General features: G+C 41.2%; 1 protein-coding gene across 1 annotated transcript in view; it reads left to right on the top strand.

Annotated features, from left to right (window-relative positions):
* DCC (DCC netrin 1 receptor) overlaps positions 1-20,953 on the top strand; it is a 926,782-nt gene that overhangs the window by 670,817 nt on the left and 235,012 nt on the right. The window contains exon 13 of the mRNA XM_058168106.1: positions 18,153-18,294. Coding sequence (XP_058024089.1) covers positions 18,153-18,294 — 142 coding nt within the window. The remainder of the gene's footprint in view (positions 1-18,152; positions 18,295-20,953) is intronic.

Here is a 20,953-nt window from a genome sequence, read left to right as displayed (position 1 = left end):
GGATTAAGACAGAGGTGGGGAACTATGACCCCTTTATGACTTGTGGACTTCCAGAATTCCTGGACATGGCTGGCTCAGGAATTCTGGGAGTTGAAGTCCATAAAGGGGCCATAGTTCCCCATACATGGATTAAACTATCCTGGAATCAAGCAAAAACTTATCTGGGTCCAGCTGTTGCCCCATGCTTCAGTCTCTCTTACTAATTCTTAATTTGGTTCCACCTGCAGAAAGTTGCCTGTTTTAGAAAAAAAATGTCCACTTCCAAATTCAGGTAATCCGCAACTTACAACAGTTCATCTAGTGATCGTTCAAAGTTACAACGGGTCCCCAAAAAGTGACTTATGACTGATTTTCACACTGATGACCACTGCAGCCTCCCCATGGTCACATGATCAAAATCCAGATGCTTGGCAACTGAGTCATATTTATGACTGTTGCAGTGTCCCGGGATCATATGATCACCTTTTCCAATCTTCTGACAAGTAAAATCAATGGGGAAGCCAAATCCACTTAACTAATTTAACAACTGGGATGATTCACTTAACAACTCTGGCAAGAAAGGCCTAGGGCCTGGGTACTTACGGGACCACCTGCTGTTACCACATGCCTCCCACCGACCCGTACGCTCTCACAGAGAGGGACTTCTCAGGGTGCCGTCCGCCAACCAATGTCGGCTGGCGGCCCCCAGGGGAAGGTCCTTCTCTGTGGGGGCTCCCACACTCTGGAGCAGAGCTTCCCGGGTTTCGCCAAATACCTGACCTTGGACCTTTAGCATGAACTGAAGACATATCTTTTCATTCGCAGGGCTGGCTTAAATTTTATTGATTTTAAATTTTCTACTACTAATTTTTAAATGGGGTTTTAGTTTTTATATATTTTAAAGTTTTAGGCCAATTATAATAAGTTTTTTAATTTGCATTTTAAATTGTATATTGTATTGTCTGTTTTTACTTTTGCCTGTACACCGCCCTGAGTCCTTGGGAGAAGGTATAAAAAATCAAATAAAATAATAATAATAAAATAATAATAAAATAATAAAATGAGGCAAAAGAAAGTAAAACTAGTACAAATGTTAATAGATGCTTTGGGTACAATCCCAAAGTATCTGGAGTATCCCTTAACATTGACAAAATCCCCATCAGTCAATTACAAAAGGCAGCTTCACTTGGAACCGCTTACATCCTGCGCCAAAACTTTAACACCATCAAAGAACAACATCTGCCTATCACAGGCCTTTAGAAAGGACCTGATAGGTGGATAAAAGTGACAAATCTACTCTAAGCATCTGGCTGACTGTGCAAGCAACTATAATAATAAACTTCTCCTAACACCTCCCCCCAAACTCTCCGAACTCTCTTATCCTAAATCTTATCCTCCTTTCCTCGGGTGGAAATCTTTTACAATCTTTTACACTTATTATGATGCTGTTAGTTCAACTTCTCTTACTTTCCAGGTTATTCTTCAGTGAACCATGTTAATATTCTTTAACCTCCACCATGTGTGCATAGTTGTTAGCATTGTTTTGCTTTCAACAAACCTTATCCATAAGTCACTTGGCACATAATGTCCGTATTTCGCTTATCATTTGAACTATTCTTAGTATGTGTATCTAACATGTTTAATGACCTCTGTGCTTTTAGGTCCTTGACCAGAGGTGGCATTCAGTCGGTTCGGACCAGTTTGGGCAAACCGGATGTTAATTTTACATCTGGTTTGGCAAACCGGTAGTTCCAACGACCAGCTGGCCCCGCCCCACCCTGCCCCTCCCCTCCTAGGAGTCCCCACGTGGCCCATTTTAGGTCCAAGATAAGTGCAGGGGCACGTGGAGCCCAAGTGTGTGTGTGGAAAATGGGCCTCCCAGAGGCCCATGGAGCACAAAAATGAGCCTATTTTCCAGCCTCCAGAGAGCCTCTGGAGCCCAGGGAGGTGGAAAACAGGCCTCCCATAGGCCCGTGGAGGGCAAAAATGAGCCTATTTCCAACCTCCAGAGAGCCTCCGGAGCCTGGGAAGGTTGAAAATGGGCCCTCCACAGCCTTTTTTTGCTTCCAGGAGGCTGCAGGGAGGCCTACTAGGCCCAAAACGGGGCGTAGGGGGCAGTGACCCTCCCGCAGCCCATTTTTGCTCCTGGGGGTGTAGGAAGCTGAGTGCTGCCTGTCATACCCCCTGGCCATGCCCACCATGGCCACGCCCACCCAGCCAGTCATTAGGGCAGAGAACCAGTTGTTAACATATTTGAATCCCACCACTGTCCTTGACCTCAGCAAAAGCCCTCGGTTAATACATGTGCACTTACAGGTGAGCCTACCTCTTTCTTATAATGTACTTCTTGCATAAATGCCAGATTAACCTATGTATCACCATGTATAAGACATCTCAATTAAAAGTGAATATCAAATCACTGCTCCAGAAGAACTTAGTAGTAAAATTCATGATGTCAGGTGCAAGGAACCAAGAATGACATGGGGAGTTACTTCAAAGTAGATTCTTTATTGTTGCTTGCCTATAGACAGGTATCTTGCCAAACTAAAGTACAAATCTGCTTTAACTATTAGATATGTCCTGTGAAAGGTTAAGGAGAGTTTGCCTTGTCCCTCTTCCTGCATACCAAATATTCCAACTGATTTGCTTCATTGCTCCTTGGGAAAGACCCTCTCCCCCATCCCACCCCACAACTCTGTGCTACTATTCACCACATCTAAGACTACATACACCGATTAGGTGTATGCAAGTATATTAGAATTTTTAAAATGCCTATATGTGTAGCCTTTTTGGTCATTGTACATCATGTATACAACAAAATTGATTATTATTAGATTGTACTAGATTGTATTAGATACAATCTAAATGTATTAGATTCCATAGATTTACAAATGTATAAATGTACATCTTCCTACAATGGTCTGTTTCCTCTTCTTTCCTTAAGTTTGTGGCTAGGTAAAGGATAACACATATACACATAACACATATAACTAATCCTGAAACGTTGTGTGTTCTGTAAATCCGGCCACTTAAAATGATAAATCCTCCTTTGTGGTTCAGTTTGATGTATCAATCAGGACAGGAGGAAGAAGAAGATGACTGGAGTTCTAACAAGCATAAACATTTGTCTGGTTTCCTGCGAAGCGTTATCTGTAGTCTCCCCAGCCCTTTTTTGCAAACTGAGCAATCTGAACGAACGATGTGTATTGTATTCATGGTGATCTCTCAATAGTTGGTATCTGCAGAACATTCACAGCTGCTCTAGCAGACATTTCTGAGGATAGATTTTCCTCTTTGAAGGCTCATTCCTGGTAGGGTGTCACTACATCATGTTCTGCTCATTTCTCCTCAGGATGCTCCATTTCCTGGCGAAATAAATCTCTTTCCAGTTATGCCAGCTGCACAAAGCTGCTCACTGGTCAAAACAATAAAAAGGGAACAAAAATCCATCAACTTCTCCATTAGGAAAAGAAAAAGTGAGCTCAACAAAGCTGAGGCAGTCCTTTTTTATTGACTGAAGGATTGGCTCATTTAAGTCTCCTTTCAAGATAATGAATGATCGAAATGGACCAGCTCTAAGAATGCCCTTAAGGTTGGTCCATCTTAAACACCTTTCCCTCTACAAAGAGAAATGCATTTTTTAAAAAAACAAAACAAAACAAAATTAAAAGTGTACAATAGCTAAACACAGAAATAGGCTGGAGAAATAGAGTAAAAAATATAGACACCACAAAGTTGATATTACTAGGGTGGGTTTTTTAATATATAAGACTAGCTGATAAGCCAGAATTACCCGGCCATTTATTTATCCCAATCTTGTATTAGAAAAGAAGAGCAACTTCACCCTGAGCCCTGATTTTGGCAAGAATTAAATTAGTTAAAAATGTTTTCCCTGTGCGCCCAGAAGCCTCAAGTAAAATGATACCACCTTGTTGTTTTGCTAGCTGATCCATAATCATTTGGTATACTTTTTTTCTGATCTTGATTACGAAGTGGCTTCTTGGTCGCGATATAGGCACTAAGCTGTTCGATGTTATAGTTCTTTTCTCATATGTAATCTGCGTGAAGTACATCGTGTTGGTTTTGTAGAGGTGCAGGCAGGCCCAGTTGCAGTAATGTGTTGGATTTTCCCCCTTACCAGAGGGAGCCCCCTCGTGGAGTAGTGTGAAGCCATTACCATGGCAGCTCCACTGTGCTGCACAGTAGAAGCCATTTTAAGGCACAATAGGGTATATCTTAACAGAACAAACATCCCGAGGAGTGTTAGGGGTGTCTTACCCCCGCAGTATTTCTTTCCAGAGAGTAAGTCATCTGTATACCAAGTTTGGTTGAAATTGCTCAAGGCATTCCAGAGTTATGCTAGAACATACACACACACACACACACACACACACATACAAAGCCATTTTTATATAGAGATATAGATAGAGAGATATAGATAGATAGATAGATAGATAGATAGATAGATAGATAGATAGATAGAGAGATAGAGATAGAGATAGAGATAGAGATAGAGATAGAGATAGAGATAGAGATAGAGATAGAGATAGAGATAGATAGCCAGGAAAGCTGGCTGAGGAACTCTGGAAGTTGAAGTCCACAAGCCTTAAAGTTACTAAGGTTGGAGACCCCTGATATAGATATAGATATAGATAAAGCAAAATTTTCAACAATTTTGCAGGATGGATTAAGACAGAGGTGGGGAACTATAGATAGCAGGATGGATTAAGACAGAGGTGGGGAACTATGACCCCTTTATGACTTGTGGACTTCGACTCCCAGAATTCCTGGACATGGCTGGCTCAGGAATTCTGGGAGTTGAAGTCCATAAAGGGGCCATAGTTCCCCATACATGGATTAAACTATCCTGGAATCAAGCAAAAGCCTATCTGGGTCCAGCTGTTGCCCCATGCTTCAGTCTCTCTTACTAATTCTTAATTTGGTTCCACCTGCAGAAAGCTGCCTGTTTTAGAACAAAAATGTCCACTTCCAAATTCAGGTAATCCGCAACTTACAACAGTTCATCTAGTGATCGTTCAAAGTTACAACGGGTCCCCTAAATTATGACTGATTTTCACACTGATGACCACTGCAGCCTCCCCATGGTCACATGATCAAAATCCAGATGCTTGGCAACTGAGTCATATGTCAGGGTTCCAGAAAAACCTCTTCTGCATAAAAAAAACTCAGAAGCCATTGTCTTTCAGAGTTCTTTACTAGCATGAGGAAACTGGCACACGATGAGTGAAATTCCAAAACTGAACTTCCAGATTCTTTTCCCAGTTATACAAACCCCAAGAGTCCCACCCCCCTGACCCCTTTGATGGTCACATGGTCCCACGTTCTCCCAGTTCATTTGAATATCTTCTCGCCACTCTTCCTGCAGATGTGAACACCATCCGACCTTGACCGCCTGAAGAATGTTACCATACCCCTCAGCCCCCCTTCTTCCCCTCAGGGGAAAAAAGTGGCAGCGTCTGGAACCCTAAAGTCTAGTATGGTTTCCAGGCCTGACATCATATTTATGACTGTTGCAGTGTCCCGGGATCATATGATCACCTTTTCCAATCTTCGGACAAGCAAAATCAATGGGGAAGCCAAATCCACTTAACTAACTTAACAACTGGGATGATTCACTTAACAACTCTGGCAAGAAAGACCGTAAAATGAGGCAAAGTTCACTTAACAAATGTCTCTATGGTATTAGCAACATAAATTTTGGGCTCTGGTAGTCTAAACTGAGGACTACCTGTCTGTGGACGGTAGTCCTTCTTGCCCCAATATCTACTACGATTACTAGATCCTGGCATTGATTGGTTGATTAATTGATTGAATAAGTGCTATCAAATTGACATTCGCTCTTAGCGATCATTTAGGTCAGGGGTGTGAAACTTGCAGCCCACGGACCAGATGTGCCACGTGCTGGCCACGCCCATGCTCAGTTTAGTGAAGGCGAAAAAAAGCCACGATACATCATGTGACGCAGCCATGACAGTGGGAGTTTGACACCCCTGATTTAGATCTTCTCCAGAATGTTTTCAGTCTGGCCCTTTTAAAATATTCCGACAACACATCCATTGCCAGTATACCCAAGCTACTGGCTGTCTCTCTTCCACTTTCTCTGAATTTTTCCCAGCACTTTTAAGTCTTTCCTTTGGGCCTCTCAATCGTTTTTTTCTTTTTCTTCCTATGCTGCAATTGACTGTTTTCTTGGATGTGTGTGGTCTTCTTATCCGTTTCAATATTTTATTAGTTTATCAAAATAGAAGTACAAAAAATACAAAAATACAAAGAAAAAATAATAGGTAAATAAGGGAGGGAAAAAGGGAAGGGAGGGTAGAAGGGAAAAAGAAAGAAGAAATGGTGACTTCCGACCTCTTTTGATCAGAGGTGGGATTCACTTCCCTTCGCTAGCGGTTTGCAAATGTGAGTGCGCACACCACCTTGCATATGTGCACGGCCTTCTGCACATGCACAGTAGTCGCACTTTATGTCTGGGTGGGTGGGCGGAGCTTCCTGCAGTCACCGGTTCGCCCGATCCGCAGAGAACTGGCTGAATCCCACCACTGTTTTTGATGCAGTAGAATAAGGTAATAGCATAAAACCCCAACCTTTTTTTCTTTTATATAATAATATATAATAGCCATTTCTATAGCAACAAACCTGTCTAATCAGCAAAACCCAAAATCAAAGTTTCAATTTTTTCCATCTCAAGCACAACAGTCCAAAAGTGGTTTCCAGGTAGAAACCAAACTAATTGTATGTTTGTGGTCTCCTTAAAGATCTTAAATTGTAAAAAAGGATCAGTGCTGTTTCTATCCTGATTCTTCATAGTCTAACTTTCACTTCCATAGAAAGTCACGAGGAAAACTGGTTCCTCTACTATTAATAAAAGGTAAAGGTTCCCCTCGCACATATGTGCTAGTCGTTCCCGACTCTAGCGGGCGGTGCTCATCTCCGTTTCAAAGCCGAAGAGCCAGCGCTGTCTGAAGACGTCTCTGTGGTCATGTGCCCGGCATGACTCAATGCCAAAGGCGCACGGAACGCTGTTACCTTCCCACCAAAGGTGGTCCCTATTTTTCTACTTGCATTTTTTACGTGCTTTCGAACTGCTAGGTTGGCAGACAAGTAATGGGAGCTCACTCTGTTATGTAGCACTAGGGATTCCAACCGCTGAACTGCCGACCTTTCGATCGACAAGCTCAGCGTCATAGCCACTGAGTCACCGCGTCCCTTCTACTATTAATAATCGATCCTAAAAGGAAGAAACTATCCATTAATGTCTTCATTGTCAATTTTATAACTAGTTGCTATCATAATTTGGTCTTATTTTTAATTGCAGTCCTATTTCCCCCCACACACTGTGGTTCTTGGCTTTCATCACCAAAGCTGGCAGAGAGCTGTATTTTCAGCTATCAGAATAATGTTATCAGCATAGCCCAGATTATTGATGTTTCTTTCTCCAGTTTTTAAACCACGATTATTTTCTTCCAATGCCGTTTCCCTCAATATGTATTCAGCATCAAGACTGAATAAATAAGGAGAGACTAATCAGTTTTGGAAGGTTTCATCCACATTGTAGATTCTTGTCCTGTCTATAGAATCAGAATCAGAATAGAAGTGACCTTGGAGGTCTATGAAGCAGATAAATGTGAAAATAATTATCTGTTTTTCATCAATTATTGCAGTGAGATATTCTGGTGAGAGAATTGGAGTACATGGGTAAATTATTATTATTATTTTATTGAAAAAGTTTTACAAGATTTCCCCCCCCATCCATCCCCTCCCTCCTCCCAACCCTAACCCTTCCCCTCCCTCCTCCCTCCTTCCCCCATCCCCTCCCCCCCCCACTTCCCAGCTCAAATACAGGGTATTGTATCTAACAATCATAACATAACATAACATAACATAACATAACATAACATAACATAACATAACATAACATAACATAACATAACATAACATAACATAACATAACATAACATAACATAACAACAGAGTTGGAAGGGACCTTAGAGGCCTTCTAGTCCAACCCCCTGCCCAGGCAGGAAACCCTACACCATCTCAGTCAGATGGTTATCCAACATTTTCTTAAAAATTTCCAGTGTTGGAGCATTCAAACTTCTGCAGGCAAGTCGTTCCACTTATTAATTGTTCTAACTGTCAGGAAATTTCTCCTTAGTTCTAAGTTGCTTCTTTCTTTGATCAGTTTCCACCCATTGCTTCTTGTTCTACCCTCAGGTGCTTTTAATATATCATAAACTAAAATATGCTAGTTAACATAAACTCCCATCCCTCTTCTTGAACCTCAACTCCCCTTTTTCATAAAAAAAAGAAAAAAAAGGAAAATATTAATACTAATACTATTTAGTATTAATATTTAGCTATTTAGTATTTTGTTATTTCAATCTCCATTATATATATATATCTTTCAAAAATAATCTTTCAAATATGCTGATAATTCTACCGTCTCATCTAAGTCCATTAAGTTTAAAGTCCAATCTTCTGTAATAAACAGTATCCCATCTTCCAATGCTGTAATATCAAAAATTATTCCTCAATATACCTTATAATCCATCATATTTGTATATCCATCATACATAATAATAAACATCATCTTTCCTTATATAAATTTAACATTTACCTCATATTCTTACCCATATTCCCCATACCATAAATTTCTAAACAATTTACATCCCATTTATCATACAATCCATAACTTCTTTCTACTTTTTATATTCAGAAATATCGCTTATAATTTACCCCATCCCATGAAAGGAAAGTCTTTTCATTTGAAAATAGTACATGGCTAAATTATATTGTGGACCCCGAAGTAAGTTACATCTCTCTTTCTGTTCATTGATCTGTCCAAACCTGCTCACTTCGATTGAACTCATAGCTGCTCATCTATTGCAGAACTGAGGCATATATTTCTACTACTACTACTAAATAAAATCTTCCTTTTCAACCTGTCGTATGTGATTACATTTAAATCCTGCACTGCTAGGATGCTTCTTAACCTCTAGAAATAGTATTGTTTTCAAAATATTTTATAGGTTTGCTCTTGGGTTTATAAAGTACATTTTAAAACTATGTCTTTGCATTTTCATTTTCATATAACCGCTACATGCCTAAAGCTTTCTTTCCAATCTTGGCTACAAAACTCACATTTAACAAACCTATTTCCAGAATGGATAAAAGCAGTCTGTTAATCCATATGGACATTTTATATCGTACAGCACAAAATGCATTTAAGATGGCATACAAAAGGATTTTGACATATACTTGCAGAAATTGAATTTCATCCCTGTATTATAACCCTCCTTGTATATCAATGTTTTAGATTTATCTTTGAATTAATAAACTCCCTTCTGCTGTAAATTTGGATATTTTGCAAAAGATTTGTCAACATCTGCTGCTTTTAATTGGCTGGATTTCCAGCTTTGTTTGAAAGGAACAGCTAGACCTTACATAGCTAATTCCGGGCAGTCATTGAGAAATGCTATTAAAATCTTGTTTAATTGGTGATCTTGATGTAAACACAGTTTATCTTGGTGCCAGAGAGTATTACTGTGATGCCCTTAAAAATAGGAGCTCCAGAAAAGGCAATTGTAGCTAGATTTTGGAACCAAACACCTAGTTTCTGCCGCTCATTCATAATTTCAGACTAATAATTTCTGCAGCAGCCTCAAAATTCAAGCATTCTAGAATCCATCCATGGTATATAGCTCATTACAGCAATCACATCTTCAAATATTTGAAACATAGTGGCCACTCCTTAAAACAACTGTGTCTTTTCTTAAAATTACAGCTTCAATATAATCCCAGAAAAAAATACCTGACATTTAAGGAGCTGCTACAGATGCTTAGATGGAGCCTCACACATTTCAAAACCCCCTTTTTAATTCTATGTCCAAAACACTGCGCAGCCACACTGCTCTGTATTCTTTTGTCACATATATTTTTTTAAAAATAGTTTCTAAGGAGATGGTCGTAGGCCAGACATGTGCCTATCTGCAGGTTTATTATTTTCCTCTAAAATTATATCTTTCTAAAGCAGAACAATCTTTTTCTTTGCGTAAATGTATTTAGCATTGTCGCAGTGAAAGCCAAGTGGTTTAATTTTCATCTGTAGGTGGATTTCCAAATGCAAAACTACACATGTTGGGAATATGTCTTTACCAGGGGTTTCCAACCTTGGCAACTTAAAACTGGCTGGGAGCTGAAGTCCACAAGTCTTAAAGTTGCCAAGATTGGAGACCCCTGGTCAATACAGTACATGTGCATTTTAAGGTTGGCAAAGAAGTTGTTTGTTCTAATCTAGGGATAAGCATTCTCTAGTCTTCCAGATGTTGGCAAAATCTGCATGGAGGAATATACAGATGCTCCCTGCTGTTCCATATCTGAAAAGTAGAACCAGCTCTCAATTAGAAAAGGCCAGGTTAGGGAAAAAGAGATATCAAGTCTGTGTTTCAGTACTGAATAATGTACATGACTCTCCTGAAGGGGAAGGATTAAAACATGAAGACCAAAGCCTAGAACTGTGATAGTGAACCTAAGGCACGCATGCCAGAAGTGGCACACAGAGCCTTCTTTGTGGACATGCGCGCCGTCATCAGCTGGTCTCGTGGTTTCCGGCACGCCAGCTGATTGTTGTGACCCAGGCCAAAGCAGGTAGTAGGAAACTTAGTCAAACAAACAAACTTTATTTAAACAGCTGAGAATTACTTCATTCTCAGTGTAGTTCAACTAAATTAAAGCAAATTCCTCCCAACACAAATTCCTCAGTCCTATCACCAACCTTGGTCCAATTAGGCAAATTGCCAAAGGCCTTTCCTGGCAAAATTTCAGAAGACACCGATACAAAATAAATGCAACAAGACGAAGCTATCAATGTTGTTTTCCAGCAAAGAGCCCAAATGCCGTTGCTGATCTTTTAAGCCTTATGGGAGGGGCCAATCAACTCTTGGCCCTACTCCCGAGTCATCCTCTTTGCTGGAGCTGCACTTGCCTTCTGGCAGCTCTTCTCATGCGTGCATTAGGAACAGGCTCTTCCTGTTCCTCTGCCTCACTACTGTCAGCCTCTGGAGGCTCTGGAGTCCGCACCTCTCTCCCCGATGGTCCTGGCCCCATCTCTGCCTCCGACGCAGAGCCCTCATTCGCGCCTTCCCCAGCCTTCAGGACGGGCCCATATTCTTCCTCAGCCTCATCGCTGTCCGACTCCATTGCCAGCTCTGCAGGCTGCTGGCGGACCACAACACTGATCTTTGTGCATGCCGAAGCCCCAGAAACCTGAAGACCTGCTGGCCAGTGCGCATGTGCACCGGCCAGCTGGTATTCAAGTTTCTGGAGCTCTGGCATGCACACACACACGTTCCAGTTTGGCACACGGTGCCGAAAAGGTGCACCATCTAGCACTACAAGGGGCAGGCAGAATTTACCAGGTCTCATCCAATTTAATGGGAAAGAATTTGCTTCTGAAATTTCAGTGAAATTGTTATGAATAGAGTATGACCTTCTTGCAGTTATTTAGTTACAAGGAAACTCATTGGTGAGAATGTGACTGGCTTGCCTTTCATTGGACAGTCCTTTCTCCAAAGGTCTGTAGCAGGGGTGTCAAACTCAATTTCATTGAGGGCTGCATCAGGGTTGTGTTTGATCTCAGGGGGCCAGAGTGGGCGTGGCTGGGGTGGGTGTGGCCAACTCGATGTCACTCATGTCGGGGGAGCCTGTGGTGGCCCGAGTGCTCTCCCAAGCTCCATTTTCACTGGTAGAGGGTTGCAGGAGGCAGTCAGAGCCAAAAATGGAGCTTGACAGTCCATTTTAACTGACAAGAGGCACCGTGGGCTGGTGATTCATTGTTTCCAGGGCATCCTCGTGGGCCAGATCTCAGCACCCCATGGGCCAAATCCAGCCCCCGGGCCTTTGAGTTTGACCCCCTTGGTCTATAGCAAGGATGGCAAATATGGCCCCATTTCTCCAAAACACCTGAGGGCAGCACAAGAAGCAGTGGATGGAAACTAATGAAGGAGAGAACTGACTTAAAACTAAGGAGATATTTCCCAACAGTTGGAACAATTCATCAGTGGGACCACATGCCTCCAGCTTTGACACTGGAGATTTTTAAAAACCGATTGGACAGCCATTTGTCTGAAATGGTATAGGGTCATGATGGCGAACCTATGGCACGCTTGCCACAGGTGGCATGTGGAGCCATATCTGTGGGCATGTGAGCGTTGCCGTAGCTCAGCTCCAGCACGCATGTGCATGCTGGCTAGCTGATTTTTGGGCCTTCTAGGCCCACTGGAAGTCGGGAAATGGGCTGTGTCCAGCCTCCAGAGGGCCTCCGGGGGGTGGGGAAGGCAGTTTTCACCCTCCCCAAGCTCCTAGAAAGCCTCTGGAGCCTGGAGGGGAGATGAAAAATGGGCCTTACAGTCTCATCAAAAGTTGAGAAATGGGCCATTTCTAGCCTCCGGGGGATGGGCAAGGCCATTTTTGCCCTCCCCAGGTTCCAAGAAAGCCTCTGGAGCCTGGGGAGGGGACAAAAAGTGGGCCTTCCAGTCCCATCCTCAAGTTGAGAAACAGTCCGTTTACGGTCTCTGGAGGGCCTCCGGGGTAGGGGGTAGGCCCTCCCCAGGCTCCAAGAAGCCCTTTGGAGCCTGGGGAGGGTGAAAAACGGGCCCACTGTGCCATCATGTGGCAAAAGTGGGGGGAGCAGGGGGGGGGTCATGCGCGCATGCATGGGGGAGCAGGGCGCATTGAATTATGGTGTGACCACACATGTGTGTGACAGCCCCCGCCCGGCACTCCCCCACCCCCACTTTTGACATGCAACAGAAAAATGGTTAGCCATCACTGGGATAGGGTTTCTTGCTTGAGCAGGGGATTGGACTAGAAAACTTCCAAAGTCCCTTCCAACTCTGTTATTCTATTATACTGTTATTCTCTTTTCATCTGGGCTCTCCCTGTGTACCCATCATGGAAGATATATGGACTGTCTGGCTTGAAAAGAAGACCTAGATCAACCTAAATAGAATTTAGTCACTCATACGGGCTAGAAGCAGGAGGAACATCCTCCCTCAGTCCTGCTTCATAGCACAGTTCTCTCTGTCATCTGTTGCTCATGCTGGTTTTTTATGATGGGTTTAGCACTTTTCTGGAATAGCACTAAACCCACAATCAGAAGGAACCTGATTATCAGCTCTGGGTTGACATGAGTGGTTTGTGTTCCGTGGAATCCATTTTGACAGGGCTCACTTCAAGTAAAAATGTTTTCACATACAGCACGATAATTGCAGTTGGCAAAGTAATTCTTTTGATTGTTTTATGCCGGCCTTTAAGGTTATCTTCATAGGTCTTTGCTTGCAAACAAAAATAATGCCTTTAGCTATTCCTTTCTTTTACTTTTGTTGATTTTCCCTCCTCTGTTGTTTTACTCAATTAAGACATTTTATGAGCCTCCCCTTTACATCCATGTTGCTCCCAGGAGTGATAATGCCACGGAAAATAAAAGAATTGAAATTTCCTACAGCAAAATAATAACTTCTATCTATTTTCTTTATATTATCTGCTACTTTATTGGCAGCGGCTGCTGTTCAGTTTGGAGCCACAGTATAGTCATTTATTTTAATGAATGAGTGGGCCCATTGAATGATTTCTTCTTTGATGTAAAGGGAAAAGCAGAAAGGAACATAGAACAGAGCTTCTTCCCAGGCCTCTCCTGCTAAAAGTAGTGTCTCCGAATGCTTTTACATATAAAATAAATTTATTTTATTTAAATTTATTTATTTAAATTTATTTTACATATAAAATAAATATGGCATAAATAAATAAATGCTGAACAAGAAAAGAACAAAACTTTACATATTACATCAGTGTAGCCGTTAGATCTTTAACTCATCTTCGTTTTGTTGTTAGTTGCGAAGTCGTGTCCAACCCATCGCGACCCCATGGACAACGTTCCTCCAGGCCTTCCTGTCCTCTACCATCCTCTGGAGTCCATTTAAGCTCACGCCTATTGCTTCAGTGACTCCATCCAGCCACCTTATTCTCTGTCGTCCCTTTCTTCTTTTGCCCTCAATCTTGCCCAGTATTAGGCCTTCTAAAGAGCAGTCAGGGTTGATCTCTTCTAGGACTGACTTCTTTGTTCGCCTTGCAGTCCAAGGTACTCTCAGGAGTCTTCTCCAGCACCATAGTTCAAAGGCCTCAATTCTTTGGCGCTCAGCCTTTCTTTTGGTCCAACTTTCACAGCCATACATTGCAATGGGGAAAACCATAGCCTTGACTATACGTCCTTTTGTTGGTAGGGTGATGTCTCTGCTTTTTAGTACGCTGTCAAGATTTGCCATAGCTTTCCTCTCCAGGAGCAAGCATCTTTTAATTTCTTGGCTACAGTCCCCATCTGCGGTGATCTTGGAGCCCAGGAAAATAAAATCTGTCCCTACCTCCATTTCTTCCCCATCTATCTGCCAGGAATGGAGAGGGCCGGATGCCATGATCTTAGTTTTCATAATGTTGAGTTTCAAGCCAACTTTTGCACTCTCCTCCTTCACCCGCATCAAGAGGCTTTTTATTTAATTTTCATTTAATGACCCCATAATCCCTTGCGGGATGGAGTCAGGGCAACTAAATGGAGCTAGCTGAGTGTTTTAATGGCCGGATGCCCTTCCTGTCACCAATGTGGAGTTTTTGTTCAGCAGATATATTCTCAGTATGCCCAGAGAGAGAAATATCTGCCTCTACCTAGGATCAAACTCACAGCCTCCTGATTGTCCGGCCAAAGCTCCACCTCTAGGCCACCGCACCACCCCACTAGCTGCTAGATTTTTAACTGACCTGGTAAAATATGTTTTCTGGACAAAACTGTTGGGTTGGGTGTGCAATCATTTCAATATAAGGGGCAGTAAGAGAGAATGGCTCAAAACCATTATGGTGTGTTCTGAAATCGTTTCCTACAGGAAAAATGATTGCTTGGCATATTGAAAAAAGATTGCCAGCATGCACGAAGGAATATTTTATGGACTCCTACTGCCCCCTGTACAATTCATGATCACAGGACATGGTGATAGTTAATACAGGTAGTTCTCAATGTCAAGGTTCCAGAAAAACCTCTTCTGCATAAAAAAAAACCTCAGAAGCCATTGTCTTTAAGAGTTCTTTACTAGCATGAGGAAACTGGCACACGATGAGTGAAATTCCAAAACTGAATTTCCGGATTCTTTTCCCCAGTTATACAAACCCCAAGAGTCCCACCCCCCTGACCCCTTTGATGGTCACATGGTCCCACGTTCTCCCAGTTCATTCGAATATCTTCTTGCCACTCTTCCTGCAGATGTGAACACCATCCGACCTTGACCGCTTGAAGAATGTTACCATACCCCTCAACCCCCCCTTCCTCCCCTCAGGGGAAAAATGTGGCAGCGTCTGGAACCCTAAAGTCTAATATGGTTTCCAGGCCTGACACTCAACCTACAATCACAATTGGGACCAGAATTTCTGTTGTTAAACAAGGTGGTTATTGAGTTCACACCCAATTCTATGAGTGTGTTTGCTGTGGTTGTTAAGTGAACTACTGCAGAATTGTGCAGTCATCAATACATGCTGATTGCCAAGTGTGCAAATTTTGATCATGTGACCATGGGGTCATAAGCGCTACGGTTATAAGTGTGGGTTCCAGTTGTAAATCACATTTTTCAGTGCCAGTGTGTAACTTCAAGCAATTGCTAAATGAATGTTATAAGTTGAGGACTATCTATTACTCAATTCACAAAAAAAATATGTCTCCAAGGATTATTGGTCTTTAAGATTCAGTGTGACCTCCAAGGTTTTTTTTTTTATTTGCATTTATTTGCATCTCCGAAGACTCAGGGCGGCTTACACTATGTCAAGCAATAGTCTTCATCCATTTGTATATTATATACAAAGTCAACTTATTGCCCCCCCCAACAATCTGGGTCCTCATTTTACCTACCTTACAAAGGATGGAAGGCTGACTCAACCTTGGGCCTGGTGGGGCTTGAACCTGCAGTAATTGCAAGCAGCTGCTGTTAATAACAGACTGTCTTACCAGTCTGAGCCACAGAGGCCCTTTGAGTTGAGAGCAGTATATGTTCAAATAACATTAGAAGTGAACAATGGGAGGACAAGATAATTTCTTCTTCTCTTTTTCTTTTTTTCCCGCTTTTAAGTCCTATAGGAACTTCTGATTGGTTCCTATATTGGTTCCAAGAAATAGATGAGAAATTAGAAGAAGCAGTGGAAGGGAAAAATCAAAATGAGACACAAGAAGCTAAAAATAAAGAAAAGAAAGGATTAATAAATAGGAATTAATTAGATAGAACAAAGAGAAGAGGAAAAAAAATTCCAAAAAAAAAAAGACAAAGATTTAGAGAAAAAAGAAAAGAAAAATCTCTTTATAAATAGAGGAAGTCTTGTTGATGGGTGTTCAAATAATACATCAGAAAGAGACAAAGGGCACTCAGAAGGGAATGTTCATTAGGCATAAAAATATCAAGAAGAGCTACAAGATTCCAAGAGAGAGAGATAAAAGGCTGACTAAAAAGTCAATAAATGATGGAATTTTGAAAAGGTTAAGAGATGATGGATAATGAAAAAATATATTAATAAAATGAGAAAATACAAATAGGGAAAATACAACTGATTATAACTAAAAATAAGCTAAGCTTAGTAGATGGAAATTTAGGATTAGGTAATTTAATTGTATTATTAACATTAATTGTGTGCTAAAGTATATTGTGAATTTAAAATATTAAGTATTAGAAATTGTGGAGATTTTGAGATATATTCCCGGGATTGATTAAATATTGTTAATATTTGGCTTTATTAGTAATCCTACACATTCGGAATATTGAAGTTATGGTGGAATAACGAGTAATTCTTAAAATATTAATTAGTAATTTAGTAGGGGATAACAAATCCATTGCTCAAAGAAATGTTATCTATGTTTAAATGAATTAATGGGGAAAATGATAAAGAATTATGAAGAGAGAATAGCATTGTTGAAGTTGGAAGATTAGGATTACATATATTTATTTGTATTATTATTGTTAGTGTTGTTTAAAAAAGATTTAAGTCAACACATTGTCCACAAAATATGTAATTATTATACTAATTTGTGTGTGTGTGTCTGTGGAAGGTAACGGTTCCCCTCGCACATATGTGCTAGTCGTTTCTGATTACAGGGGACGGTGCTCATCTCTGTTTCAAAGCCGAAAAGCCAGCGCTGTGGTCTTTGGCTGACATGACTAAATGCCAAAGCCGCACGGAACGCTGTTACCTTCTACCAAAGGTGGTCCCTATTTTTCTACTTGCATTTTTTACGTGCTTTCAAATTGCTAGGTTGGCAGAAGCTGGGACAAGTAACGGGAGCTCACCCCATTACACGGCACTGCAGACCTTTTGATCAACAAGCTCAGCATCTTAGCCACTGAGCCACTGCATCATTCATTCATATATATATAAAGACCTACATACAAACACCCGCGAAAACCTCAGAATGTATATATAAACCTCAGAATGTATATATATATATATATATATATATATATATATATATATATATATATATATATATATATATATTCATTCTGAGCTTTTCGCGGGTGTTTGTATGTAGGTCTTTGGTTATTCAGGTTTTCTCCTAGAAGCACGAAGCTGAAGCCTGAAGATGACGAATGAGACTTTGTCGAAACATCACCAAGACACTTCTAATTTTATGTGGGAGAAAACCCGAATAACCAAAGACCGACCGACCGACCGACCGACCTACCTACCTACCTACCTACCTACCTACCTACCTACCTACCTACCTACCTACATATATATATATATATATATATATATATATATATATATATATATATATGAGAGAGAGAGATGTTATCCAGTCTGAAATGGGTAACCTCTAGATGGCAGCAGAGAAAACAAAACCTCTAATTCCTTGCTGCCACCTAGTGATCATTTGGTAAGGATAGCTCAACCTTTACCTAATCAAGACAAGCAATTTATACACACTTATTAGCATGCAAGGAATTATTTCTAGATTTACCCCTTCAAATCAATGGGACATGAATTAGCAAGGCTTTTGAGTAGGTTGGCATGCTTGCATTCTTAGGGAATCAGAAAATTAATGCGGCAACATCTTTGCTTTCCAGAGCATCAAAGTGAGTTGGTTACCCCCGCCGTCCAGCATGCAAAATGGATTTATCACCGGCTATAAAATACGGCACAGAAAGACAGCTCGCAGGGGTGAGGTAGAAACATTGGAACCAAATAACCTCTGGTATCTGTTTACAGGTGAGTGTTTACATGACATTAGCCTTATAAAACAGTGGAGGAATGAAATACTAGGGGAATAAAATGTGCTTTTACTTCAAGCGAATGTTGGTTGCCTTGCATTCAGCTGACATTTATTGGACTGTACAACAGCAGCCTTCGTGCATTTTTACTTTGTTTCCTGTTTAATGGTTTTATCCAGTAGTGGGATTCAAATAATTTAACAACTGGTTCTCTGCCCTAATGATTTCTTCCAACAACCAGTTCACCAAACTGCTCAGAAAGTTAACAACCGGTTCTCCCGAAGTGGTGCGAACTGGCTGAATCCCACCACTGGTTTTATCATCTATTTGTAACTCCCTCTATTCCATGCCTTAATGAGTTTGCAATACAATCCCCCAGGCTGTCTTGCAGGTTTTATCTTAAATTAGGTTTTACGAATGACAGCTCCAAAGCAAAAACCAAGCCTGTCACCCTAGAACAAAACGTTGTGGTCATAATTTCTAAGCAAACAAAATGGCCGTTGTTTTGATAGGCGAATGAAGAGGAACTCTCCATAGGGTATTCGATTCCACCTGAAGTTTCCATGCTTACCTTTTTTGGCTTTGCTAAGAAAGGTTCTTTAAGGCGCGCATACTTGGAGGCAACTTTTAAGCCAAGATATACAGTACTTTCAGAGCTGTTCAGTCATAACATGTCCATTTCTGGTCAGAAATAACAACTTGTTTTCATTTCTCAGCTAGCCCAAGTAAATTCAGCGGCATGCTGAATCCCTTCCAGTAAGCATATAAAGATATGGAACTAACTGTTGATAGACTAGTTTGGTCTAGTGCTTAACGCACCGGGCTAGAACTCAAGAGACTGTGAGTGGTCCTGTCTTAGGCATGAAAGTCAACTGAGTGGGGTTGGGCCAATTACCAGGAGGCAGTGAGTTCTAGTTCCACGACAGGGACAAACCAAACTGAGTGACTGGCCAGTCTCTCTCTCTCTCTCTCTTTCTCAATCTCCATCCATCCCTCCATCCTTCCATCCCTCCTTCTTCTCTCTTTCCTTCCCTCCTCTCCCTCCATCCCTGTCTCCCTCCCCCTCCCTCTGTCCCTGTCTCCCTCCCTCCCTCCATCTCCCTCTGTCTCTCTCCCTCCATGCCTCCATTCCTCTGTCCGTCCTTCTCCTTGTCCTTCTCTCTCCCTCCCTCCCTGTTTCCCTCTCCCTCCGTCCCTCTCTCCCTCTCCCTCCCTCTGTTCGTCTCTCTGTCTCTCTCTCTCTCTCTCCCTTGATCCCTCCATCCCTCTGTCCCTCCTTCTCCTTCTTCTCCTTCTCCTTCTCCTTCTCTCTCTCTCTCCTTCCCTCCCTCTCTCTCCCTCCCTCCCCCTCCCTCTTTATCTCTCTCTCCCTCCCTCCCTCCTTCTCTCTCTCTCTCTCTCTCCCTCCTCCCTCTCCCTCCCTCTCTCTCAGTCTAACCCGTCTCACTGAATTGTTATTGTGGAGAAACTAGGAAAAGAAAAGAGGGTGTGTTCACCACTTTGATTTATTTATGAAAATAATAAAGGTGGGATAGATAAATAAATAAGCAAACAAGCAAACAAACAAATAAATCATGTAGATCGTGTAAATCAATTTCAAGAAAGGCTGTTCAACACTACAGGCTGAATGGAATATAACCAAATGCAAACCTCATTGTCGCAGTTTTGCTTCTATATTACAGAATTTTCCAAAGGAACTAGGAATCTTGCAGCTTTTAAAGAGATTATTTAAATATTCAAGCAGCAAGACTTCATGTTTCCTTAAGAGCATCTGCTAGTAAAAGCAGGTGTTTTTGCCCACTAATGAGGACAGCTGCAATACCCAAGTAATTCAGAATTGCAACAATGACTTTAAATCACTATTGTTGATTTTATAGTTACACATCCAGCATCAGCTAGAATTTTAAAGGTGGATTTGGCTCTTTTGAGTTTCAAACATCCTTCCCCAGGGGATCTCTGCAATTAAATGTGCCCGCTTATTGTTATGCTTCATGGATAGTATAAGATGCGTGAAATGATAAACATGTAATGTTGTTAAAGAGAAGAGAAATCTGGTACAAAATAACTTCATGGCACTCCTATGGTGGAATGCAACAATTGTCAGAACAAAATATTTGCTCCAGGATTCAAACTGGATTGAATGCCTCATTAAAATTCAAGATGGGAGCTTAGCTTACGGTACGTCTATTCAGATTCTCAGTCATCCAGGTCATAGTTGTCCCTAAGGTGTTTTTTTTTCAAAAGGCAACTGGACTTCATTTTTCCTAGAAGACGTTTCGCTTCTGTGAAACGCCTTCAAGGAAAAACAAAGTCCAGTGCCTTTTGAAAAAAACACCTTTGGGATCGCTTGTTGTATCTACCACAGTATCTGCTTTAGGTAAAGCAGATTACCTAAAGGGTTATAGAATAGAATAGAATAGAATAGAATAGAATAGAATAGAGTAGAGTAGAGTAGAGTAGAGTAGAGTAGAGTAGAGTAGAGTAGAATAGAATAGAATAGAATAGAATAGAATAGAATAGAATAGAATAGAATATTTATTATTTATTTATTATTTTGATTTATATACCGCCCTTCTCCCAAAGGACTCAGGGCGGTTTACAGCCGAGTAAAAACAAAAATACAAAAATTAAAACATTATTAAAAAACTGATTCAATT

Source organism: Ahaetulla prasina, chromosome 2 (assembly GCF_028640845.1).
Source record: "Ahaetulla prasina isolate Xishuangbanna chromosome 2, ASM2864084v1, whole genome shotgun sequence".
Taxonomy (NCBI): domain Eukaryota; kingdom Metazoa; phylum Chordata; class Lepidosauria; order Squamata; family Colubridae; genus Ahaetulla; species Ahaetulla prasina.
This window is presented reverse-complemented; position numbering and strand designations above follow the sequence as displayed.